Consider the following 27113-nt stretch of genomic DNA (forward strand, 5'->3'; position numbering starts at 1 on the left):
ACAATCGTAATAGCCAATAGAAACAATGTCTATTACCCTCACCTTCCTAGCCAAAAAACTGTCATCTACGAATCCGATGATCCCGTGCGTTAGACACACCCTTTCCTAGCTCTCCTCTGACACAGCATCGTCACTCTCAGTGTAGTCCGTTTTCATCGTCCGAACAGTCAGTAAGTCTACCACGGTTCTACCTTCAAATCAATCCGTTTGTAAAGTCTAACTATCTCATCGAGAGATATCGTCAAATCGGGTCACATTTTCTGTAACGCATAAGCTGTACTCATCGTCAAATACTTGTGACGCTCATAACATTGTATAATCCATTGTTGAATATATCTATCATATTAACCTGTTAACACAGTGTTAATTTCAATTAACCACCCCTGTTATCCTAACCGAAACACGGGGAACGACTATTTCGCGGCGTCGATTAGCCGAATCGTAGCGAGAATTTACGCCTCTCGCTGACGCGTTTCCTCGCGACCGCGTCTCTCCGCGAACGGTCGTAACAATTTCCATAAAGTAGTTTTGACACAATTATTGCGTTATTTTATCAACAGAAAATTATCCAACTGTTCTTTTTTATAGAATTAAATTCAGTAAATATTTCATAAAATAAATTTGCGACTTATATCAAAACATTAAATAATAGTTCCGAAAACCAAAACTCGAAATAAATAGAACCTATATGTTTAAATAATAAGTGTAATAATAAGTGGAAGTATATTTTTGCCTCTATCAGAATTTTATTTACAAGCAGTATTTTCGAAATACATACTAGTATTAAGATTTAATAAACATTTGACATTTAATTTAATAAACATAGCGACTAATTAAGACGTATTCGGAAACGTTTAATAGGACGAGATGCTAATGAACAAGTTTATCAATAGATTATATTTGTAGTCATATTTGAAAGTTATACGTACGCGTCTAAAACATAAATGTTACGATGAAACATTGTCAGAAGTTTGTGAACGACATTTATTTTAAAGCTATCGAACACATCTAACTCTTGTAAAGCTACACATGACTAGTTCTAAATGAACGATATTCTTGAGACATTTTTTCGTTAAGCAGCAGTAGTTGATTGTATCAAACAAATTAATATCTCTTTTTTCATTTATTTGATACAAAAGATCAAATTATTGAGTTGAACGAACAATGAAAAATAAGTATTTATAAAATAACTTGATAGATGATAAACACGTGTTATCATGAATTACAATAAATTAAATTCACAGAATCTGTTGTATATTATCAATATTCTTTCGTCACAATTGAATTCTTGATACTTTAAAAAAGAATTCAAAGTTTTACGAATAACTAGTATTCACAAAATTTAACGAAAACTAACTAGTTCGCATAAATTTCAAAATTATTAGATACGGTTAATACATACACAATTCGTCAAACGATCCGACTCATATTTTCAGCTTCATATGATAATAATACTGAAAAATATCGGTTGATAAATTTTACCAATCATTAATACCTTGCCTCATGTTGCGATATAACCGCGTTATATTAACTAGATAAGAATTATTTTGTAGTTATTATACTTTTTTCAAATCTTAAATCTTTTTCGAGTATCGTTTGCCATTTCCGTGCTTATGTATCCTTAGAAGCATATTTTTTAGGGAATTCGTATATGCGATCGGTAATTATTCTACATCGTCTAACGACAGTTTAAGTGCCCGAAGAATATCTGAAAAAACACGTCTAAGAAAGTTTGAACATTCGGGCATTTCATTGAGGTTACTTTTTCGCGTTAACGAGCTTATTTTAATTTGGTGCGAGCGGCGCTCTTCTTTTCACGTGTTTCTCAGTGACCTTGTCCTTTGATACCGAAACTCCGTTGCAAGCTAAGCTGCCGCCCTTCCTTTTTCTTAAAGATTCCGTAGGAAGGTATTCAGCTGGTCTCAATAGCTGCCGGAAATTGTACGGTCCATTGATATCTTCTGGATCGTAATCTACCTTAAAGATTTCTTGTCGCTTCTGAACGACGACAGTAGGTTTGAGGATTTGTCTGAGATCAGCTGGGATCCCAAACGTATCCTTACCCAGATCTTTTCTCACAGCTAATCGACCATTGATGGCGTTCTGACAATTAACCAATCGGTCGATTCCCTTTTTGCTGTCTACGCCAGGTGATCGATGTTTTCTTAAGTTGTCATTTTCTTTCGTAGGCTGTATCTCCTTTACACGACAATTTATATTATTCTTAAAGCCATTGTTTAATTTCGAAGGTTTGATCAAATCATCTCCCACGACCATTTTATTTATGAACAGACCATTTTCACAACCACTAATGATATTTCGGTATCCGTTACTGCATGGTGGGTGTCCATTGGCTTTGACCAAATTGTTCGCCGATGAATGTTCATTAACCGAGTTTGAATGGCTATTGATTGTGGTTTCGTGTCCGCTCGCGGGGCCGTGATAATTATTTAGAGGGACGTGCCCGTTAACGAACGCCGATCGTCCGTTTGTAAAATTAGAACCTCCCTTAAACAGGTTCTGATGAGCATTTGCAGCATGATGTCCATTGACGATACGCTGCTGCTGACCACTGATAGATTGTTGACGGTCATTTACACCGTTGTATCTGTCGATGTATTTGAATCGTAGGCCATTTGAATGGTTGATATTCGAAGAGTCGACTGTAGGTTGTTTACAGCGTGGATATCCTTCAGGGAACCGCAAGTCTTTGCCAGCCGCGTGATTAGTCCTTGTACTGTAAAGAAAAGAATTGCTTTAAATCGAAGATCGCCTAAATTATCGATCTTTCGTTATCGATTTCAAAACTACCAATTTGTAAATGAAACTCGAAGAATGAAGATAAATAATAATCTACTGTATCGGAATATGTACTTCAGAAATAGTATAGACATTTTAATTCGAACGATAAAAATTTTATGGAAATGTCGGATAAAGTATTTATTATTCAAATATTTCTTCGATCGTACATGTTTTATTTTTTTGTACAGCTTTTTACTACCTCTCTTATATTTTAATTAGAATGTATGCACCAGAAAATAAGATTTGCTTTCATAAATTACATAATTTAAAGTAACTAAAGTATGTTGGTCAAAAGTGTATTAAATGAAGAAAAAGATACATCCGTGAGATCTGATATACTTCGAATCGCATCAAATCTGTATCTATATAGCAAAATATTCGAATTACTTCAAACGTGATTCGAAGCTTAAAGCTGTTGATAATCTTGATAAGTCTGGAGTCTTGAATCTTGAGTTTTAGTATATCCTGGTCGTTTTAAATGCTTGAAAATCTTTAGAATTGTTATAGTGTTTGGTAGCGTGATGAGTATTCAGTATCTTATCACTTTTTGATTACTTTGGTTCAAAGTTCATTGACATAAAATATTATAAAAAATTCAGGAATATTGAGTTATCATCAATACATTTATTTGTTACTCGTTTCTATACTTTGTAGCTTGCGGTATATATTACGAGTATTGGTATCTAGTGAAAACGGGGAAAAAAATAAAAGAAAATAGAAGTTTCTCAAATTTGGGAGAAAATTTATGAAAATGATAGGTTTATTGATTATATATATTAATTGTTTAATAACAAAATCGTATTTAAAGTTAATGTAATATTGTGTAATCCACAATGTAATATACTATATATAGTATAAAGTAATAATTATATTTAAAGTTAAATAAGCTATTTATTTGATTTGATTTATTTGATATTAAAATTGTATTCAAAGTGGCATGTTTTAATGTTTTGTTTGCTATTGATCATAATTTCTGCCTTCGAAAAATTTCTTTCGCGTGGTATTAATGTAGCAAAACAAGGCAAAATTGCTTTTGCTAATTTTGTCAACATTGGGATATTTGGATATGTTATTTTTCCAATATTGTAATGGATCTGAATATCTATTAACGCAACTTTCCGTTATAGAATCTTCAAAAATCAAATTTTATCGTATTACTTCGTTGTCACAAGACGTTCATAGTGATGTATTATTAAGATGTAGGTGGAGCATTATTAAGGATTATCAGTATTTATTTCAAACGAGGTACCTTTAATATCAGCTACATCTGAAATCTGATCTATGATTAATGTCTTTGCTCCTTCAGCAGTTTCACTAAACATAAATTCGTCTTGAGATATTTGTTGTTTTAATTTTATAACTGAAAGATTCTCACTATTCAATTTAAGACAAGTGTGTAATTGTTTCATGGCTATAATAACTTTAGAAATCGAGATATTGGATCCAGTATTGAATTCTATGATTAAAGAAAGAAATGGTTGTAACATAAGTACAGTTTTAGCTAATATATTTCGCTCATTTCTAGTTAGTAAATCGAAAAAAATGGGGAAAAGAAGATAGTGTTGATGTCATTGCTTGTATTTATTCTAATAATCCATTAAATATTTCGTATCTTAAATTCCAACATGTCTCGATTTTTAAAATTAATATATATTTTGGTATGTTCGGTAAATTTTGCATTTGGAATGCTTGTCTTTCGCTAAACAACTAGATTTAAAATAAGATTGTATACGGCGACATTTTTTATGGATAGTTATTAAATTGGGAATGGATCCGAATGACTTTTTTTACAACTAAATAAAGTATGTGCAGAATATAAAACGGTAAATATACAGGTAAAACTGAAACTTTCCGATTTCGATGATTTTTTAATATGTAGTGGGAGCATGATTCTGAACACTTTTTTCCTATACGTATAATCGGCGGTTTCGCTTAGTTTCTAAGACATTCGCAAAAATCTGTCGATACCACTACAGTGAATTCTGTTTGTGGTTGTGCGCCTGCAGTAGCGTATGCGTCAGTGTTGGTTGCCGCTTATCTTCTATTTATAAACGAGAGTCGGACCAGCTTAAAGATCTCGTGCATAACTACATATGCGAGGTTGCAAGAAATGTCTCTTATAACTTAGAACTCAATTAAAAGTGAATATCATCAATGTATCGTGTTTGGATTAGACTTTTCAATCCGGCGTTACCTCGTAGCGACTAGATACATTGATTGTATTCACTTTTAATTGAGCTATAAATTATAACAGACGCTTCTTGCAGCCTCGTGTATATAATTGTGTACAGGACCGGCCGATCTTCGTTTATGAACAGAAGATAAGCGATCAGCGGTCGGTAACCAAACTGACACAAACACTGTCACAGTGGTGCGCAACTAGAAGCAGAGATCAATGTCTATTGCCGGCAATAAACTTACAATATGTTTCAAAATTATCGAAATCGGAGATGAGTTAACTTTTCCGAAGATTTATTCCAGTTGTAGTTTTCGAGATATTCATATAATATTCTTGCTGAACTTGTTACTTAAATGTGGCCTCACGTTTCTCTTTCTAAATACAGGTAAATAAGAATCTCAGCATAGCTACTAGAGATCATGTATTTTAGTAAATGACAAACTTTCTTTCTTTGATACTTTGATTTTAGATTTGGATTAAAAAATCCATAAGAAACAATAACCGTTACATACATTTTTATGGTAAACTATTCTTTATACTAATTAGAAAGATTTCAAGCTATATTATTTTACTGTGAATCACTTTTTGATCAATTAGAAAGTCTATTAGTTCTATTAGTATTAGTGAACATACGGAAAGTTTGTCATTTACCGAAGCACATGCTCTCGAATAGATAAGCTAAGTTTCTTTTTTATTTCCATGTGTTTAAAAATTGAAGCCCGAGGCGTAGTATAAACCCATCGCAGTACGAACGTATAATATAAATATAATCATAACCGTACATAAACTTACATTAAACTAAAAAGTATTAAGAATATTTATTTATATGAATATCTCGAAAATTAAAGCCGAGCGACAGTTATATGAATAAATGATGAATAAGTCGCTACATATGAATAAGTGAAACTGATCATAACATGTGCCTAATGACATATTTGGAGATCATTGAAATCGGTGAGGCGTGCTCCGTTCGATATATATAATTACGAAGCATTATTATTATTATTTATAATTATTAACTTATTCACCTTAAAATATAATTGCTACTTTATACTGTATAGTATATTATATTATCTTTTGTATTATATACAATACTATATCAATTTCACCAATATGATTTTGTTATCTAATAGCTAATAATTAATGTATATGCAATAAACTTATTTCTATCATAACTTTTGTTCTAAATTTGAAAAACATTTCTTAGTTTGTTATATGTTTTTCCTCGCATTCGCCAGATTTGTATCAGTATTCGTAATATGTATTGCAAGCTATAGAAACGAGTAATATAAATAAATGTATTTATGATAACTCACATTTTCTGGATTTTCTTTAATATCTTATGGCAATGATATTATTTGAACGAAAGTAATAAAAAAACAGTAAGATATAAATACTCATCGCTGCAGTCTTATGTAACACGTTGGTCGATCATGCACGTTTGTTATCCGTGTCTACATTACTATTATACATAACTGCAATATACAGTGGGTGGGTTCAAAATGTGTTGTTGAAATTTTCATTACTGTTTTCTTCGTGATTTCGACCAATTCCAACTTTCTTACAATTTTTTGTGCATCATTTAGTAAACTAATCCTTCTAACCCCTCAAAAGAGATCAAGTCGTCCGGCTCAATTTTCAAACAGTTATTTCGTTTTAAAATGTGTACAATATTTTCTACGTCCACTATATGTTGAGTCACATCACGTTATCAAACCCTATCGTGAGCCATAAGACTTTCAAGACATCGAAAACGATCAAGACTTTCAAGATTTCCGAGATGATCAATTATTTATCAAGGGTTTCAAGACTTTTAAGCTTCGTACCCTGTTTGAACTGATTCAAAGTGTCTCAGATCCCATAACTAGATACGTGTGTAAGATAAGTTGGTTTTCTCTGATATTTACATAAAATCTACCTTAAAACGGTTTCTAAATGAAATTAAATCTCTGAGACAGATATGATACATACTACGAATGGCATAAGTTTATAGTTTTACCTGGAAGTTTGCCATGATACCTCTGGCAAGGTATAGAAACACAACGAAAGATTAGTAAAACTCGATTGCTATTGTACAATGATTAATTCAACGATACTGCCTATTTACAAGAACAATGTATTGCGAGTTTGACAAGTAAAGAAACGAACGTAATGATAACTGTCTGTTTGAGGGGGAGTGTTTCCATTTTAAATGGAACTTTAAACTTAAGTTTAGGTAAGAAGACAATAAACGTCTAATTGAGAAAGTTTGACTTTACCCCACTCTGCCCGAGTTCTCTTGTTGCTGATCCTCGCTCGGATTTCTCAAAGCTTTGTGCCATATATCCGAAAGTTGTTGTTCCGAAGCTATCGCAAAGTCTCCCTGAGCTTCCAAACGTTCTCTCCTCTCGGTATTCACTTCCAGAATCTGCCCAATTCGACTCCTGAGATTAGAAATAAAGCAGTAATTTTTATGCACAACATGCGTTCCTGCTTTCTACATCACTGTTTTACACAGGTATAGTACACAGTTCTTTGATAGTAGGATCCGCTAAAATCTTGCTAAAGTTCGAAACTGTTTATTCGCTTTGTAGGGACACAATTTTAGTGTAACTAACAATAAGATTTATGGTACAAGAATAATACAAATAGCTCGTTTATTTCGAATATTTTAATGAATTTATGGCCCAAGTGCTTTAAGAGGATATTCTGTATTCTAGGATAGAATAGGATATTCGATAAAAGATTATGGGATTTTCAGTGACGATGTTAAAGTAGATCTCTACTGCCTAGGACTATGATATTCGAAAAAAAGGTCGAAGAAGATTTTACAAACATCTACAGGTGTAGCGCGAGGTAGATAACAATTTAATAAAATCTCCCTGGTATCTACGAATGTACCTCGTCAATGGGTGAAGGTCATTTTCTAGCTGTATCAACGGTAAGTCCCAGCCAACTTCTTCTTCTTCGAAGTCCGAACCACTTCCGATGCGAGTGCCAAAAGCATTGGAAAATTGAGCATTCGAATTTCTCATTCGCTCGAAGAAAATGAGAATGAATAATCGATCGCGTCAGTGCATTATGTCTATTTACCTGCTCATCTCATCCTTCAAGTCACGGTAGTACTTGATCGTTTCCTCTCCATCCACTTGATTGCCACTTCGATATTGCATGATAGGCTGCACCATGTTGAATCCTTCGGGTCGAACATAATCCGGTGGCGGCTCTTCTATCTCGTTTAATCGCACTCCTGGCTTATTGTGACGTAGATTCTTGTGCACTTCTTGATTTTTCATATGAACCTTCGACACCATTGGAATAAATGAAACATTACGCGTAAGTGGAATCAAAGTTTTTATCTAAAATTTCGTTTACTCACGTTTTGAGAAAATTGTATGAGATCAGCTTGCCTTAATTTATGATGTATCGGATCTTTTGTCGGAGGTTTCCTTTTTTTCACTTTTTCCTTTTTGTACCATCGTTGGACTATAAACGCTGCTTCTTCGTTCTTTAAACCTTCGCGCAGTAACGCTTTATATGCCTCAAATTTATCATCGTAGTTGTTCAAGATCTTCTTGAAACGTTCTTCCAGTTCAGGTCCAAAGCGTTTGCGAATTGTGTATCCTCTGAAATCTAACGATAAAAAGAATTTGTTGCATTAATTTCTATGAAATTCAACATAAATTTATGCTTTTATCAGGATTAATCTTACGACTTTGTATGATAGCTGCAGCATCATCTTCCTTCAACTCATCTTTCGTAGTTTCATCTTCCTCGTCTTCTTCTGCCTGCTTCTCAATCTCCACCTTCTCTTTCTGTTCCTCTGTGAAACATATTAAGTCGATTCGTTTTATATTCTTTTCAATGCACAATGTATGTTGGGAATTTTATTCTCCGAAGAGAAATCTCAAAAAAAAAAAAAAAAAAAAAAAAAAAAAAGGAAACTCATATACCCTGCATTTTTTGTAGAACAGTTGCTTCTTCCTCTTCTTGTTTCTTCCTCATTTCCTCTAAGAAGTGCTTCCGCGACAACCAGCCACGAATATGACGTTGTAGTGTGACAACAGACACAGCGAATTGCCATTTCTGTTTCTTAAATCTGATCCTAGCGAGCCATCGACGAACACACGATTGTACCATAATAATTTTCTTCAACTGTTCCTCGTACATCTTCGAAAGGAACTCGACGTGATAGTATTTCAAGAAAACTTTTGTTCTGCCCAATGCCCATCCGTCCATTTTCAAACGGATCAGAAAGAGACGGCAATTGTCGCGATTCGCTACCACACGTTCGTCGTATCCAAATGCTAAGAAACAATATCTGAAACATACATAATTTTTTAATCGAAAATATTTAAAATAGCCCGCTTAATTTTTAATACTTAATAAAGGTTGATCTATGAACTTTAATCGGATCGATATTTCGAAATTGAGAGGAATACCTTTTTAGAAATTCGTTGAACGATATTCTATGCGAAAATCCATTTTGTCTGATCCTTATTGTCTCCAAGACCCCGGTATATCTCAATTGTTTCACGACTTTCTCTTTATCGAAGAACCGTGGGCTTTTAGAGTCGTTCGGTTTTATGCATCGTACGAACTGTGGCGACCCAGACACCATCTTTTGGAGTAAGTCCATAAGGGAGTAACGGAAGTAAGTTGCTACGGTTTGTTGAGCTCTGGATTGTGACGCCAACCCCCGACTGGAGTACCGTTCCTAATGCAATTTACAAACAAATTCTCATTCAAAAGAAATTTCTAACAATTTTCAATCTGTAAGATCATCGCTGCGTTGTTTTCGAGTTAATTAGCGAGAGATCACCAAGTCTGTATAGTTTAATCGAGTAGCTAAACCTAGATACCTTCGTATTCTGATTCGACTGTGACAATTTTTTCGAATCAGTCTCGTGAACAGCCGAATACAAGTTGCCAGTTTTCGTGATCGGACATTGGAACAAGAAACGGACCATATCGTACTGAGATTGCCTGATCAGCTGGATTACTTCAGGAGGTAGGAAATTCCTGTTCTTTTCTAGGAAGCCTTCCGCTTGGTAAACTACGCGACCCGCAAAATGATGGACTGCGAAACAAACTGCGTCCGATTTTGGCCTTACGTAGAACTTGGACTTGATGTTGTTGTGAAATTTCTCTGTAATATACGTACAATAATTATCGAATGCATTACTTTTATCGAAAAACACTAAATTGGAGATTCGTACCGATTAAGGATTTATTGGTGGCTCTGGGAAATCGACTTTCTTCGTCTAATAAAGCCAAAAGTCCCATAGGTTTGCTGAGTAACATATCTAAAACGGGTCTGTTGTCAGAGAACTCGACCAAATCTACCGGTATTCCTTCCGCCATATATTCCTGTTGCTCCCAGGTGAAAATATGCTGATTGAAGTAATATTGTATCTGTTCGTTGGCGATGTTGATGCAGAGTTGCTCGAAGGAGTTTCTCGGGAAATTTTCGAAGCCAAATATATCCAGCAGGCCGATCGCCAGTGGTTCGTAGTTCGGTGAACGATTGAAACATAGTAAACAGTTGATTTGATTGACCATCCAGTCAAACAATCGACCATACAATCCTTTTGCCATCGCGTCTCTAGCCGCACACGCTTCGGCTACTGTATTGTTACGCGTGATTGTTTCTCCCCTGGTCATAACGGAATTTGATGTCAACGCTTCCAAAAGGTCATTTTCTTCCACACCGAGTAATTGTGAAACTGAAACGTGTTTCGAAGTTTATAAATTCCATAAATTCTTCTTCGAAAGAGTACTTCTTCTCGAAAGAAAAAAGTAAGAAGAAAAGGAACGAAAACGAAAGAAACGATAATTTAGAAGAGATAAATTTGTTGGTAATATTACCTCTGTGTAAAGGTGTTGTATCAATCACGCGGCTTTTGTTGTCGGTATTATCCTCACTGGCTACTTCACCAAACTCGATATCACCGAGATGGAGTATCGCAGCCAGAATACGATATACTATGTCCACTTCGCTATCTTGAAATCCCAGTAATTTAAAACCGACTTTTAGTTGTTGAAATTTATCGATATGCGTTTGAGATGTTTGACTCTGATCTGTCAAATATCGATGATGCTTCCGAAGGTTCGAATCCAGATAGAATTCCGAAAGACGATTGTCTGCCTCCAGACCATCGTACATGTAGTAAAATATATGGAAATTGCGTTCACCTCTGTGTGAATCAACGAGATCAGAATGTTCAAATTATTACATAACTTCAACATACAATGTACATATCGACAAATACATGATATACAGAAACTTACTCAGCTTGAGCCACAACGCGAGATTGCTCTAACAAATACACGTATATTCTGGCACCAGTAACTTTACCACCTTTAGTCATGGTTAAGTCAAGATATTTGCCAAATCTTGATGAGTTTGCGTTAATCCCAGTAGTCGCATTACCGAAAGCTTCCATTATCGGATTTATCTGAAGAATTCTTTCTTCCAAATTACGATTAGGAGCTTTGCTGAGGTAAACCAATTGTTTCAGCAGCAAATTCGCACTTTCCGTTTTTCCTGCTCCTGACTCCCCGCTAATTACAATTGCTTGATTTTGTCGTTGATGTAGCAGTGCTTGATACGCAGCGTCGGCGACGGCGAAAATATGAGGTGGATTGTCGGATCTTGCTTGGCCTTTGTATCTCTTTTGTTCCTGCATAGATAACTTGAAACTTAAGAAATTTCGATAAATAGAGTTTGATGATACTTACGATGCCTGTATATAGTCCCAAATTTGTGAAAGGGTTAACAGCTACAAGTATATCTCCGATATAAGTATATATTTGAGTTTGTTCGTATCTGTGTTGTAACTGATCGACGATTGCATCCTCCGACAACATGTCTAAAGCAGCCAGGTCGTCCATGTACATTTTTTCTGGCCTAGCTTTCCGATCGGTCTTTAGTTTGCCGTGTTTGGTCGTTACTTCGGGCTGTCTATGAACTTTACCATCAGCTCTTTGTCGTCGGATCTCCTCTTGTAGTTCGTTTCTAATCTTTTCCGCGTTCGACTCGATATTTATCAATAAAGGATGCTCTTTTAGTTCGCTGGCAAAGGGCCTGTGCTCGAGATCTTTCACCAAACATTCCGTGATGAAGTCGACCAACTCTGGAGAATGGATATCTGGATTCTTGAGGGATGGTGGTGGATTTCTAGGGATTTGAAAGAGTGCCCTCATAGGGTGCAGTTCAGATAGGGGTGGATCGCCCTCCGCTAGTTCGATTGCCGTGATTCCAACTGACCATACGTCGCATCGAGAATCGTAAGAAGAATCAAGTTGTTGTTCGCAAGCTATCACCTATTCGTAATTTGTGAGATTTCACATTGATTAATGTCGTATTTTGATAAGACAATTGAAACTTTTGATAATCGAAAATTGACGTTAACGTCGAAGAAGGAATTTTGGAATTTACCTCAGGTGCCATCCAGTACGGTGTGCCAACCGAGGTATTTTTTCTGGCGAGGGTAGCAACGAGATGCGAAGACACGCCAAAATCAACCAGTTTGACGTGTGCATCTTCGGTAAGCAAAATATTGTGTCCCTTAACATCACGGTGCATGCAATGATTGCTATGTAAATAAATTAGTGCCTCCACAGTTTCTGCGAGGATGTAACCTATTTGGTCGTCCGTTAGGCGCCTTCCTTTTCTTTTCAGGCCTTGAACGAGATCGGTCACCGACCCTCCGGTGCACAACTACGATCGGAACGTTTTATAATAACTCGTTTGAATTTTTTTTTTAAATTTCAAAGTGGTATCAAATAACGTTTAATTAGGTGACGATATTGATGTATTGGATTGTATATTCGTTACGCTTTCCCGTTTACATTATGAGACGAAAATTAGTGCAACGATACCTCCATGACGAACCATAATTGATCCTCTTCTTGAGCAGGTTTAGCTCTTTTCAAGAACAAACCGTGAAAGAGAGGAATATTAGGATGGTGGCTTAAGTCTCTCAGCACCAGATACTCTTCTTCGATTTCCTCGATATTGTCGGCGACGTTCTCCAAAATTTTAATTGCAACTTTATTGCCAGATTCGTTGCAATACGCGCTGTAAACCTCTCCATAGGTTCCTTCTCCGATTAATTCTTCCAAGATGAAGCGATCTCCAGGATCTGGTATCACGTCAAAATTTACGTGCTGACTCAGACCGTGATATGCCATATTGGTCCCTCCACCGGTCATTTCTGAAATAGGGAATTATATTTCTACAGTTTATTTGTACAAGTAAAATTAGTTAATTTGTCGAAATTTACCATCTTATTATTAATAATTCACATTAATAATAATACATAAAAATTATATTAATATCTTTATTACGTTAATGCCTTCGATTATTATTACGAATATAAATTTCAAGTTATTATCTTTTTATTTGTAGTAAGAGGAATTTATATCTATTGGGATGTAATGAGTATGGTACTCGATAAATCATGAATGAAGTTAGTAACATAACGTGCTGTATTTATCGGTAGTTTTATACGAGATGATTCCTTGTTCGAGTCTTATAGAAAGTTGTGGTGAACCACGAAGAGAAATGTTGTCACTGTTATACCGTGTAAGTATAGGGCAATAAAAACATTTCTTGGAACTGAATCTTTCCATAGAAGAGATAGATGAACCCTATTGAAAAGAAGTCACATTTCATCTTGTAATACTACAAAAGAACAAATAGATGAAGCAAAATAAAGTGTGATCATCGAAGACGTAAATTTATTTAGTATTAATAATATTGAAAGATTGATTTTTACCGAAGCTTTAGAAATCAAATGAATACGTAGTCTTGTCAAAGTAGATATATTAGAACGAAGATTTATATATATCAGCGTAGTTAATTATATACCATATTCTCTTATGGTAATCGAATTTACGCATTGCCAACTAGTGACACGAATGAAACAGATAGAAAAATTTCAGTTGTTTCGAAACATACGCGAGTTTGAATTCACGATTAAATTAATATAAATTTCTTTGGTTAAGGCATCTATAACAATAGATAATAATTGACGATTATGCAATTCTATTGTTTTATAGACTAATAAAATCTCACTGAGTTCAAAGTATAGAACACTTTCTCTCCCTTGTCGAGTTTACCAACAATTGTTCCACTGCACTTTCTACATTGTTCGCCAAAATTTTTCCTTGACGTGAATTCTTACTGACCAATTATATCACCCATTTTGGTAATCGTTGTTCACGCTGGATATTTTAAAATTCTGAATGCCTTATTTAAGGCCCTAAATAATTAAATGATGCGCCAGTGATTATCAATAGACACTGTTAACTTGACCAGGTGTGAAATACGACTGGGTTGTTCGTCTTCTAACCAGATACCTGTTAACTCCTTAATAGGATCAGGCTCGGTAGGACCGGCGCACTTGTGCTCACTCTCAGAAATAGGTCTCGTAAGAAGACCACGCCACGTGCTCCTCTGTCATTTTGATTTCTGATATTAATTCCATAATAGTTTGAACATGCTTACGTATATGCATTATAAATTTGATATGCACCGTGTGTGATTTTTATATAAGTAGATAAATAGATATTTTAGTCTTGTTTCACGTAATTAACAATACGTAGTAAAAAAAGTACTAATAGGAAAACTGTTATTTTTTCACCGACACTATCTGTTTCGATCAGAATAAATTCATATACCTGATTGTCGGATTTCGTCTATTTTCATTTTTGAAATTATGTTAAACAATATCGTTATGTAATTTTATTTTTCTCGCCTATTGCAGGGACATGCGTAAAACGAGATTGAGTCTAATTAATTGACAATGAAAAGCTGTGTCCTGCTTCTGCATATATAAATCGAAGATATGATAATAAGTAACTTATGCCATTGGATGAAGCCGTCTAAGGATCAAAGCCACTCACTCGTGGTTTCGAATGACATTTTATGACACTAAATTAAACAGGACATTTATAGATCACGGGTGTAAAATGTGTAGTCAATGATACAACTATAGATTAAGAGATTATCATATATAGATTAAGGAATAGATTAATCAGTTTAATAATCGAGTTGGAAAAATTCGATGAATTCTATGGCAAAATTATGGTAAAATTATACACAAGAGAAATTCAATATTTAGTGTTTTCGAATATGTTTATGCCGAAGAGATGTTAGCGAACGAATTAAATGGAGCAATTATAAAAATTTGTAAAATATAATTCTTTCCAAAAAGGAAAGCTAACGTACAATTAAAATGTCTATATTGATTTAAGATGTAAATGCAAGAGCAGGCTAAAGTGTACAAATGATTTCGTAATATTTTAAGCGAGCATGCAGGTGCTAATTATCGTGCATCGCCATTGGCCATCCACAGTCACGTTCAGCCTGAAGTGTGTCAAACGCATCTGATCTCTGTTTGCGTTTGGCATTTATGGAATAATTTGTTCGTGAAATTACGTTATGCATTTTAAACATCGAATTGCCGAATTAAATGTGAATCCGTGCAAAGTTGTAAGAACTATTCTTTTAATTACACATACCTATATGTATATCGTAAAATTTGATAATTTATAATTTTACATAATCCCTTTACATTTATACCTATATATAATCTATTCCCATAATTCTTGAATTCTTTCAAAAATATGTAGTCTTTTGCAATTTTATCGGTCGCTTCTGTTTGAAGAATACTCTTTGTTGCACTCTTCCTTTCTCTCTCTCTCTCTCTCTCCCTTATTTAAAATTTAATAAAATTCTACTAAAATTTCGAAATTTTTCAAACTTCTTTACATTTTACATGACAAGTCATGTCGGTTTTTGAAAGGAAAGAAATACGTTAAAAGGCGTTTATATCTTCTATAAACAAAACAAATGTACCGCCATTCCATAAAAGCATTCGCTTAACGATCGTGTACAACCAAAGGCTCTTCATTCTTCCTGAAAGTATAGATACTATTTACATACACTGTTCGAACAAATTTCTTTTGTTCAAATATCGGATCCAATTTTGAACATTTATCTGAAAGAACAGTAGTTGCTGAAAAAAGTTGCCGATCAGTGTCTTCGACCTAGAATATGAGAATCCTGTCAATTTCACAGATCTATGATTTCTCTTCTGCGAACATCTCTTTCCTATCCGTTTCGAAAGTAGTGTCAATTTCGTACCATTGATCATACTTATTATTCTCGATTATGATCTCGTTTTTTTTGACAAGACAAACGATTTGCCATCGCATTTTATGATCATGGTATTGTTGGTATCGATACCTTCGAACATATCATTGCTAAACAATGGTCATTTGCCATGAGAGAAGTCACGTGGTACGATAGGGGTATTAGAGCGAAGAAACCCGACGTGAAATTGGCTTAGAGTCACCCCAACTGTAAAGTAATGTCTCTTTGAGCTGCATCATGATATTCAACTACCTTGGACAATACTTGACTACACCTAATGTGGTGTATAAGCCGGTCAAATCACGAACATCGTGGCTTCTCAGTTACAACCGTGTTATTGGCTACAAAAATTTCATTATAAACGACTATCGATTTCAATTATGTCGCATTTTCGTCAGGGTTACTTCGTTGCAATTTACGTGGTTCCCTATGATGAAACGTTCCATCGTGTATTTGGTAATTATCGACGCTATATGGATTACAGTGACATTTATAATGAAATAAATTGAATAAAACGCAAAACGGCGTGACGAAAGTTAACTGTAATTGCACGTAAATCTGTACAAAATAAGGAAGTACTTAAAAACCCTTGTAAGTCATTCGTGTTTTATGTCAATTTGCGAAACCTGTTAACATATTTGTTACTAGTTTGTAGGAGCAATTTATATAGAACATGAATTTTAATTTTGAATACTTTCAACATATTGTCTGGACAGCACAGAAATTCTCTAATTCTTTGAATGTATAAACCAGTGTCGTGTGTTGTAGGAGTAATATATTGGATAATTAATTAGAACAAAAATTATTGGACAGAAGAACTTGTTCTTACACCGCTTTATTTTTTTTTTTTTTTTTTTTTTTTTTTTTACACTGTTCAGTAATATTAAACTTAAACATCTTTCGAATGACAAACTAGATGAAGTGAAAGGTCAGAGGCTTTTCCAATCATACACGCCGTTCCGCTGTCTTAATCCTTTCAGCGTGACGGTGTAACGGTACAGTGCGTGCTATCAATGGTTATACTACTGCTGCGTGATGTTTAAACCACGTACCACTCTAAACAATACCACTGTGAACTAGATATCTGCGTTAATTGTTTCAAATGTGATCTCTTTTTCAAAGGAGTTACAGATCCCACGATCTCGTATAGACATAGACATAATCGTACATTGTTTAAGAAAACTTGCGTTCTAGTTTGCACAATAAGCCAGGAATATTCTACGATGTTTATTATCATAGCTTATTATCATAGTTCGTAAAATTCAGCTATTTACCGTACCGTACAATAATTTGACGCGAAGCTAGCTGGTTGCTGCAATTACGTAAAGAGCTGCAGATTATCGATTCTCTTTTACTTTTTATCACGACAGCAGCCTACCCTGTTGTTTCCCTAGGTATTCTCTTTTAATAATTTATTTATTTTCTCAATGGAATATGTGTTTGGAATATATTTGTCCCATTTTGTGTTATGGGATGATCTACTGCACACTATGACGGGTAACGGTATATAATACATGTCATTGATGGATCGATGATGTTTAGCGTCACATTGATACGCGTTTTAATAAGAAATTAGTAAAAAATCAAATAAAATAAAATTACCTATCGATTATATTATAATTGAACGAATGATTTATCGATTACTCTCGTATGCTTTTGATACGCGAAATAGAAACTCGTACTTGCAGCGTAACAATTTGTATTTAAATACCTCGGATGAAAATATACATATTTGTAAGAGAAACGGCACGTTAAACACGCTAGAGAACCCTATGTAAATAAATTATAAACTTTAAAAGATCAACTCGAATTTGTATGACAAGTTAGCCTGTCTTTAACCATTGACAGGTTAGAATAACGATACACGACAAGCTACGATCGTGGCAGGTATCATTTATTATCCAGTCTAAGCGGCGCGACAGTGTAAATCAACTGCAAAATTTCTCTGCAGCAACGGTATAACACCCGACGACTCCGCAAACTAATCCGTGACCGACTTCGCTTTCCGCATAAAGCCCTTTTTATGTGGCTTGATATTTTTGTATCGTTCATCGCGACATAAAATTGGATCGTGCTTCCTCGATATCGATACTGCGTTGTTTGTCGGTGCAAAATGGAACGGCGATATTAATTCCGGTAACCGCGAAATATTCGTTTCGACGGAACGCGTACTGGTGAACATTGAAATTATCGGTCTGCCTCGCAATTGTTTCACCATGACCATCGTCATCGAACAACGAACGATACATTTTTACCATCATCTTTTTTCTCTTTCCTCCGTCTTGTTTCTTCTTCGAGGACTACATTTCTAGGGAATCATATTCTCGCGAAGAATTACGTCGACCATACCTCGATAAGAACGTGAACGGTTAAAAATCGCGGTCGGTATGAATCGGCAAAACATGCTGCGATTTTTTTTCGTATTTTGCTTTTCACATTTCCGCAATCCATCTCACGAATCGTACGTGTCATGTTACTAAGGATCGCAATTGAACTTACGATATTTTAAACCATGTGTGGATGGAAGTTTGTGGCCAGTCGAAACGGTTGTTGTTCTTATTACAGATTCTTGTGAGAAACATTTCCTCAACGATGATGTCAATTTCTCTATCATTCGTATGATTCTAAGTTAGCAGAGTTTTTATAGTAATATTTTTATATAGTATAATATAGTATACTATAGTAATATTTTTTCATAAATTACACCGTATGTGCTTATTATCTGATAAAGAGTACATATTTTGCTTGCAATAATTCGTTTTAATTTCTGTAAAGTTGTTTTGAAATTGGCGATTCGTCGATGAATTCAGTATGTTACGCATAAAAAGTAATAGATTACTTCATCTTTACGTAAATCATCATTACGTGACTGTTGAAAAAACATACGTGCACAGCGTTTTAAAAGATGCATAGAATTTGCGTCGTGTCGGTGCCATCGGTGACTCCGTAAAAGTGTGCTAATTCCACAATAATGCGAAGCCCTACTTTCCAACCTTTGACCACTATTTGCTTTTATCCTCGCTACGCTCGAATGCGACCATTGTAGTTTTCTTATTAATCAGCCGTAGGAGGAATGTGAATTATTGCACAAGTACCACTTGATACTATTTCCATCCGCTATATATGAAGAAACGAAATAAAAAGCAATATAGTTGGTTATTTCTTCCGCTTGGTAGGTTAAATCTCCGTTATTCCTATTTTATGTCAAATGTTACACTTTTAATATAAGTTACGTCTGAGAAAGAAACTCGCTTTAATAAAAAGTCTAATTCGACGAAATTAATATCGTTGAAAGCGAGAAAATTTGCAAGTATTACGTTTAATGATTAGCATTATTTATCGAGGAAGTTTAGTGTGTAGTTTCTCGCGGTAATTTTCTGGTCGGAAATCTCGTGCTTGACGAATTCACATAACGTACTTCCTATTGTATCCGTCGCGTCGGTTAACTGCCCGTGATGTAAAATGCAAGAATTCTCATGAAGTCAGAATATTTACAAGATTGTTGAAAAATATCCCGATTTTAAATTTTATTCGTATTGTAACTCTACTTTCGAATGAACATTCGAAATGATATTAATTGCAATATAAATACAGATCCCTTATTTAGCAGCTCTTATAAAATTCAAGTGATACTTGTAGTACTTCTCGATTTTTAAAAATCGGTAAAGATATTACACATACATACATTCTAGACACGATAACTGATCCCCAGACGTGTTATCAGATCCTCGATTCACGGTGTACCGGTTTTCAAATGTTATTGGAGGAGAAACACGACATCGATACACGATACACTTCATTGAATTACCTTACTGAAATTGCATGTTCTAATTTCGGACGATAGCGACTCTACATATATAGTAAAATGTAAGCTTGCGTTTCTTAGAAAGTATACGAGTCTTCGTAGTTAGAATTTACAATTTTGTAGGTGTCTTAATAAACCGAATAGTTAGTTCAAATTCTGATATTACTTACCAACCAGGTAGGCACGTAAAGACATGGTGAGTCTTTGAATAAAGAATCCGAACGACGAATTAACTCGTCTTTCTCGGTTAATAGATTCAAATCAATATGCAACTAGCGCAAATATCGTACGAAACTGTTTTAAATATTTCAGTAAAATTTATAACTTCTCTTCCATAACCGTTCCATATGTTTTAAACAACGCTTTCACCCATTCTACTTATCTAGAAAAAACATTCTGCGTGGAAGAAAGATTCATAAAAGCGACGTGGCACGGCGCGGTGTTATGAAATTATTGGTAGGTAGCTTTTAGCAGCGCTTTGCCATAGTGATAATCAGACCGCCTAGAAAACTTGGCAATAGCGATTCAACGAGCCATTGCTCGGTTGAAAAAAGACTCCTTTAAGACGGTGAACGGAAGGCAGACGAGTAACAATTTCTTTTAACGATCGAAATTTCCAAACGAACCACGAAGTACCGCTCTATTACGCGTGTCCAGCGTGCCGGGAAAATTCAATTACAACGTTGGCGGACTGATAGGACAGGCATAGTTCTGACTGGATAGTCGAATGGATCAGACTCATCGCAAAGTAAAGTAAATTGTGCAATAGACTTCCTACGGAACGAGCCGCGTCGATAATTACACTGGTCTTCTAATGACTGAAAATCCTCGATGAATGCAATCGCGATTCCTTTCTATGGAAATGAAACACCCACGATCATTTGGATGTGTAGGCCGAACAACGTCAGGGAATGTACTCATGGATAGACTCATGATGAATAGACTTCAGGAGACTCTCGTTATGCTTCCTTATCCGATTTATTTCTATAGTTCAGTTCCTTTTTGTAGTGCATTTAATCCATTATCGCCTACGTATTTATAAACTTCAGAATCTAATTAACTTGAATCCGTTGCTAGTTTATATCCCGGTTGCTTTTTCCTCCAAGTAGGATGTGGAAGAGTGGTACAGAAGTATGTAGTGTCACGTTACGGTAGCTAGGATGAAAAGAATAGTGACAACCGGAAAGGAAAAATATAACAGATGTTCTAAATATTAAGATAATTTACCTGTGTTTACCAAATGTTGGTGTTACGTTTTATAAGAAACCAACATGAAAACTGTTACATAAAAAAAGATATTTGATTTTAGTTACTACTTTGCTGGAATATATCATTAATAAAAAGACATGTGCAACCGCTGGTACAACTATCGTGAACGTATGAAATGCAAGTTGAGATGAATGAGTTCCTTTTCTAGATACGTTAACAAACGGTGTGGTAATCATAACTATTGCAATTCAGACATTTCTTTCTCGTATTCGTAATTTGAATGTCGACAATAAAACTACGAGAAATATTTGTTTATATTTTTCTTATATTACTTTAATTAAAATCGTCTACGTATAATATAGTTAGATACATATTACCGGTCGGTAATTTTAACGTTAATAGACATGGAATATGAAAAAGTAATCTGCGATACGGATGGAAATGGAATGTAATTATGTGATGGACAACAATTGCACTAACAACCAAGGAAAGTAGTGTGGAAGCTATATAATTAACTGCGAAAGAAAGTCAAACCGCGTTGAAAAGACGACGATCCACAGGAAGATTCAGAGCTGAACGATCGTTTCGCAGATCATTGATCTTAGTTTCTAGATTGTCTCTTTCCCTTCTTGCCAAGTGTAATACAACGTTACTAAAAATTAATCTCCAAGCTACTAATTCTATGTAATGTTATATTCCATTTTATAAAACTAGCAAAGCATAAAAAAATTGTATCAATGTAGCAAATTAATTCGATTAATTACTTTATTCGCGTTAAGAATAAAATTTAATCGATTATGATAATTTTAAACAGGCAACACTTTCTGCTCCGTTAAGAGCAATACATTTCAAATAATAGCGATTGTTGAACGTGAAAACATGAAAACTTTATAGCAATACATGAAAGGATCGCGGTGATATTTTCCAATTTTTCTGTCACCTTGTGATATCTAAAAACATATAATTTAATTTAATATCATTTCATTCGTGTAATTTAAGCTCGATATAAAATTTTCTTGCAGTTCGCAAAATTAAACTGAATTCGAAGAACACACGCTTTCCTCCTTGTCAGTTCCTTCACCAAATGACAGTGTAATTAACGACAATTAGATGGAAACCTGCTAGCGAAAGAAATTCTGCTGCGAAAGTCACTTTTCTATTACGAAACAGTACGAATATTTCGTATTAATTTAACGCAGCTGGTAGCTGCAGAATTAAGAAAGGTACTCGACGGATTTATAATCCGTAAACACGGATCAACGATCCTGCTCTTACGTTTCTATTTAAGTTTCATGATTTTATTAATTCGTTTGACTGACCCAGATTGTGAGATTTACGCAACGTTTCAACATCCTATTTTATAAATCACGCGAAAATCTAGTTTAGATGTTGGTATCGATCGTACAGGAAGTGGAAATGCACTTCCTGAATGCAACGAAGCGCACGAAAAGAAAAAAAAGAAAATTAACGTAATAGGATGCAACATTGTGGCGTGTAGCGGCGAATTCATCATTTTCTTTTTCTATATGTCGAGTGTCAAAGAATGTTACGTGATCTTCTGTGTGTAAACATAACAGTAAAATGACAGCAGAATATTTCTTTGTATTTAACCGACCCGGTATAGAAAACATATAAGACTACACTGAATTTTTTATACTACATCCTTAACTATATTATATACTATATCATGATATAATGCTAAAAAAGGAAGATTCAAAAATCGCATATTGAAACTTATTTTATTACTAGTTATAAAATAGATCCGATAAAGATAACTTTCGAATTGTTATTGAAATAATTTCGCGTGAAAGTGCGGATGGCAAAGAAAGGCAGTGAAGTGTACCGAATATACCTTTGCGATACTCAAACACTAACGAAATCATTCAATAAATGGATCAGTACGGCTCCTGTACTTTCTTTTACATAATAATTCCCTTAGACCTTATAAGCATAGTTTGGACGTTTGTTTCCTATAATAATTTTCACGTAATCAGCGATCAACAATCACGTTCTTATAGAGAGGCAAGATGTACCGGTCATCGTTCCACGTAAATGACCATTCATTTCTCCGATAGCGCTACTGTTTTTGTAAGTAGCCACTCACTTACTCGATGTGAAATTTTTACTAATGCATTCCTGATAGTAAAAGAATCCTGACGTAGTAAACACAGTATATAATATCGACTATTGCAATTTTTTATCGTTATACATTTGATTACTTCTATGGAAGAACAAAATATAATAAAAGCAATAAATAATTGCGCGTAAATATTTATTTCGTACGGAATGCTTCATAAACGATTAAAACGTCACACACACACATATACACACATCGTACATATATACATACATATATAAGGAATATTTATTTGTACTTTATTATCACATTGTATGTTTATAATTTATCAATATTTCTCATATTGCTTAAGGCTAATAAGTGTTATGTATTACGATATGTGATTAGTTCTATAACTACAGAAGTAACCAACTGGTGCACATGCGTGTATTTAATAGTATTTCTGCGCCCGTTCGTGTGTTAATATCAATCTTAAAAATAAAATGCCGCGTAACGAACTCGTATACAAAGAAGGTAAACAATTGTACATAGAGAATTGGATATGTACCGTGGCTGGAAGTAAATTTCGATATTCCGAATTTCTCTATAGTGAAATTTCTCTCAGGCTGCGAATGGTAAAATAACATCAAAATATAGTTCGAACAAATTATAGAAACTTACGAGCATGTGAATATCATTTTTCCATTCCCAGATTGAACGAAATTCTATGTGAATGTTAAATTTTCCTTTTGAAATTATTTTTTCTTTTTCATTTCTCCGAATTTGTCTTTCCTTTTCGATGGAAATAGCAGAAAAGAATAAAATCGGGAATGAACGAGTTTCGCATGTGGGCGTGGTTGGAAAGCTTCTCTTTCACGATTCACAAAGGCCTGCATTAACGTTCCGGCCGATTTATAACTGGTTCTATTGGTTATTGCCATTTCTGTAATGCACGTGGGTATCAGAAGTACCCTATAGCAACTTGTTCAGTCTTTCTACCTTTCTCTGAATATTTTCGATATTTGCTTATCTTAAATATAACTGGCAAAGATCGTTCTTGACCTTTTGGTTGCGATCGCGTTCAAGGTACCATACTTACTTATGTGCATGCCTATTTCCTGACTACGTACCACCATATTTAATATTTGAATTAACGTAGAAACCAACACACGATACGTAATGCGATATGTCTTGATCACTTAATACTTTGATAAATATTTATAAGAAATACGATTTGAACGATCTGACACGTTGTTTGTTTCTTTGATGAATGATCTTTTATCGTGTTCCAGTTTATAGTATCCAGTTTATAGTATAGTATTATATATATATAATACTCGATTCTTACATACCCGAATACATAATGTAAAAACATTTCACTTTATCGATCACTAATCCTACGATTCGATTGTATCACAGATCTATCATAATCTCTGACCTCTACGATATAGCGTGGCGCTTGACCGCCGCGTAGTGCCATTTAACAGTTGTGAGCAAGAGCGATGCGTAACCGTAGCGTATTGTATTGTTGTATAGGTTCGGTCATATGAACATATTTGGCGGCTGTTGAGTAATGTAGCGAGGCTTATACCAAAGATGTTAATATTTACAAGATTGATATATCGATAAATCTCTCTGTTCTACTTTGTATGTACTTTCCGAGGTAATAACACGTACTTATGTTTCGAATATTTTAATTAAACTTACTTACTTATTAGAACACCTAACTACGTATATTAAATGTAATTTACTTTTCCTGTGATAAACAATTACATATTTCTAAAATTCGATCGTATTACTCGATTCCATATTTATCATCATACAATATTTAATTTAGTTTATATTTATGTTAAATGTTGAATATTTTTTTAAAATCTGCTGTTCGATAAAACAAAAATTCGTTTATCGATCATAATCCTAAAGAACAAATCGTATCTATTATCGATTGATTCCGGTGCTTATCAGAGGCCAAAATGTTTCTTATAAATAATGATGATCGACATGAAAAGGCTTTAAAATTGCAGTTTTAATATTTTCATAGTTTACGCTTCATGGCATGAACAAACCTACGAATCGTTTCAGCTTGTAGCTCGATTTTAATTGACGCGTTTGCGAATGAATGCAAGATACGTGTTATGTACGTAGCGTGCAAAGCGTTCCTTTAACGCATTCGTCATGCTATAACATTTAGACGATTATTACAATTAATGAAAATGTTACGATCGCGAGTGATACGCCTATAAGAATTACAAATAACGTAAAGTGGATGAATTCTGTAACGCGTTCCGTGGTACATACCACGTATATACGATAGATCGAGCCTTGTACATAATTCAACAGTAAGAAACCAGTATATGTATCATGAGAGAACTCGCATTATTTTAAGCAGATCACACTCTGGGGCAGGACTATCACGGTAATTGATTTAACGTCTCGATTGTTCAGTTACATATATACATGTATGTATATAGTATATATTGGTCACTATTTAGGAAAAACATAGGATTTAGAAGACATGTATTAAAACTACGTAATATTCTAGTATCATACGACTAAGACCTAATGTCTTAACCAGAAGAATCTTTCATATTTCTTTCGAAGTGCAATTTGCTAAAAATAGAAAAACTCGATTAGATTTAAAATGGTTCAAAATACGCGGTAGAGCAACATCAATCCAAAATCCAAATTCGACTAATCATCGATCGAATAAGGCGTTCGTATCGAACGATCATTCTCATACCGAGCATTCTTGTTATAGTGACGTATGTATACTTAACTATACAATATTTGTATGTCGATAAACGTTTTAGGATGTCGCTTACCCGAATCATTGATTGAAGATTGATTCGCAGAGTGACGGGAGTCCCCGTGGTTTGCGAAGAAGACTCAGGCGAACATAATCAGGGATGCAGAATTTGAAACCAGTTGCGTGTCGATCGTAGGAAAAAATGATCAGCTTAAAATTCCTGTCGGAGGTAAGTTCACAGCACTTGGCCACGGCGTGGTTGTCTAACCGGTACTCCGGTACTGTATGTTCGAAACGATACAGACAGGATTGGCGAGCGAAGAGCAGGGTACGCGAGTGCTGCCTCTGTCTTCGGCTGATGCTACACGACCACAGGAACCACGTTGGTGCCCCCTCCTTTTCTCCGTTTTTTCTTCCTTACTACGTTGCCTCTCACAATGATCCGTTACTCCTTCCGCTTGCGTCTGCTAACCTTATCCGATCGCCCGTTCGTTCGTTTCTTCGTTCCATCGTTCGATTGATACTGAGATTTATCCGATTAATATGAAACAGCCGAATCCCTTCAAATAACAATTTTAGTTTTTCTTGTTACACGACATTTTACATTTACACGATCAAAACATTTTCAAGCAAAGATATCGAGGATTGTTCTGTAGTTAAAAAGTTACGTAAAAGATTTTTTATCATATTTTTTATCCATTATTTTGACCTCATAATCCCAACCTAATCGTGTCCATAATAACGTAAACGTGTTTATAGCCAGACCGCGAATGTTTATGCAAATTTATAGTTTCGCTGCCACACAAGTATACGCTTTAAATATATCGTAGATTATCGTAGAATTTTATAAATGTTATTATCCCTCTAGACACCAGAATTCATCGGATTTAAAAGATACTCGCATATATTAACACAGTTGGTATATACCTTTCACAGTTTTGTGTTTCGTAGGATATATCATCTAGGCGATTAAATTTTCATAATTAGCTATGGATTACAGTAATGAATGAAGTAAATAGTGTTCCGCGGTTCTACCTACCGTTACTCTTCTTTTCGCTAGATTTTCCTCTGTTCCTTCTGTGTATTTTCCATAACTGTATTCGCTTTGTTTCATGCTAAATAAGATGCTAATAATAGATGATAATAAGATACGCGTAAAATATAGAGTGAATT

The 27113-nt window shown here is 34.8% G+C and overlaps 1 protein-coding gene across 5 annotated transcripts; it reads right to left on the reverse strand.

Annotated features, from left to right (window-relative positions):
- Nucleotides 1-722: 722 nt before the first annotated feature.
- Nucleotides 723-26297, reverse strand: LOC139993012 (myosin-IIIb). Of its 5 annotated transcripts, XM_072014381.1 has the most exons (17): nt 14156-14312; nt 12845-13179; nt 12402-12683; nt 11702-12286; nt 11252-11643; nt 10829-11157; nt 10180-10686; nt 9823-10109; nt 9403-9677; nt 8914-9281; nt 8673-8783; nt 8340-8593; nt 8054-8262; nt 7862-7942; nt 7240-7404; nt 6981-7002; nt 2620-2737 (listed from the first exon to the last, which is right to left on the reverse strand). In XM_072014381.1, exons 1-17 carry the CDS (start codon nt 14169-14171, stop codon nt 2726-2728), a joined length of 4230 nt encoding a protein of 1409 aa, XP_071870482.1. In that variant the 5' UTR covers nt 14172-14312; the 3' UTR covers nt 2620-2725. The 5 variants fall into 5 exon arrangements, with proteins under 5 accessions (XP_071870479.1, XP_071870478.1, XP_071870477.1 ...); XM_072014378.1 differs by lacking the exons at nt 6981-7002; nt 14156-14312 and adding an exon at nt 26017-26297 and having other exon boundaries at nt 723-2737; XM_072014377.1 differs by lacking the exon at nt 6981-7002 and having other exon boundaries at nt 723-2737; nt 8676-8783.
- Nucleotides 26298-27113: the final 816 nt, after the last annotated feature.

Source organism: Bombus fervidus, chromosome 12, assembly GCF_041682495.2.
Source record: "Bombus fervidus isolate BK054 chromosome 12, iyBomFerv1, whole genome shotgun sequence".
Lineage (NCBI taxonomy): Eukaryota > Metazoa > Arthropoda > Insecta > Hymenoptera > Apidae > Bombus > Bombus fervidus.

Excerpts from the sequence above, each read along its gene's own strand:
- LOC139993012 (XM_072014376.1), bottom strand. Across the intron at positions 12,287-12,401 it reads CGTACTGGATGGCACCTGAG|GTGATAGCTTGCGAACAACA; the intron begins GTAAATTCCAAA and ends AATTACGAATAG. Across the intron at positions 8,263-8,339 it reads TCATACAATTTTCTCAAAAC|GTTCATATGAAAAATCAAGA; the intron begins GTGAGTAAACGA and ends ATGGTGTCGAAG.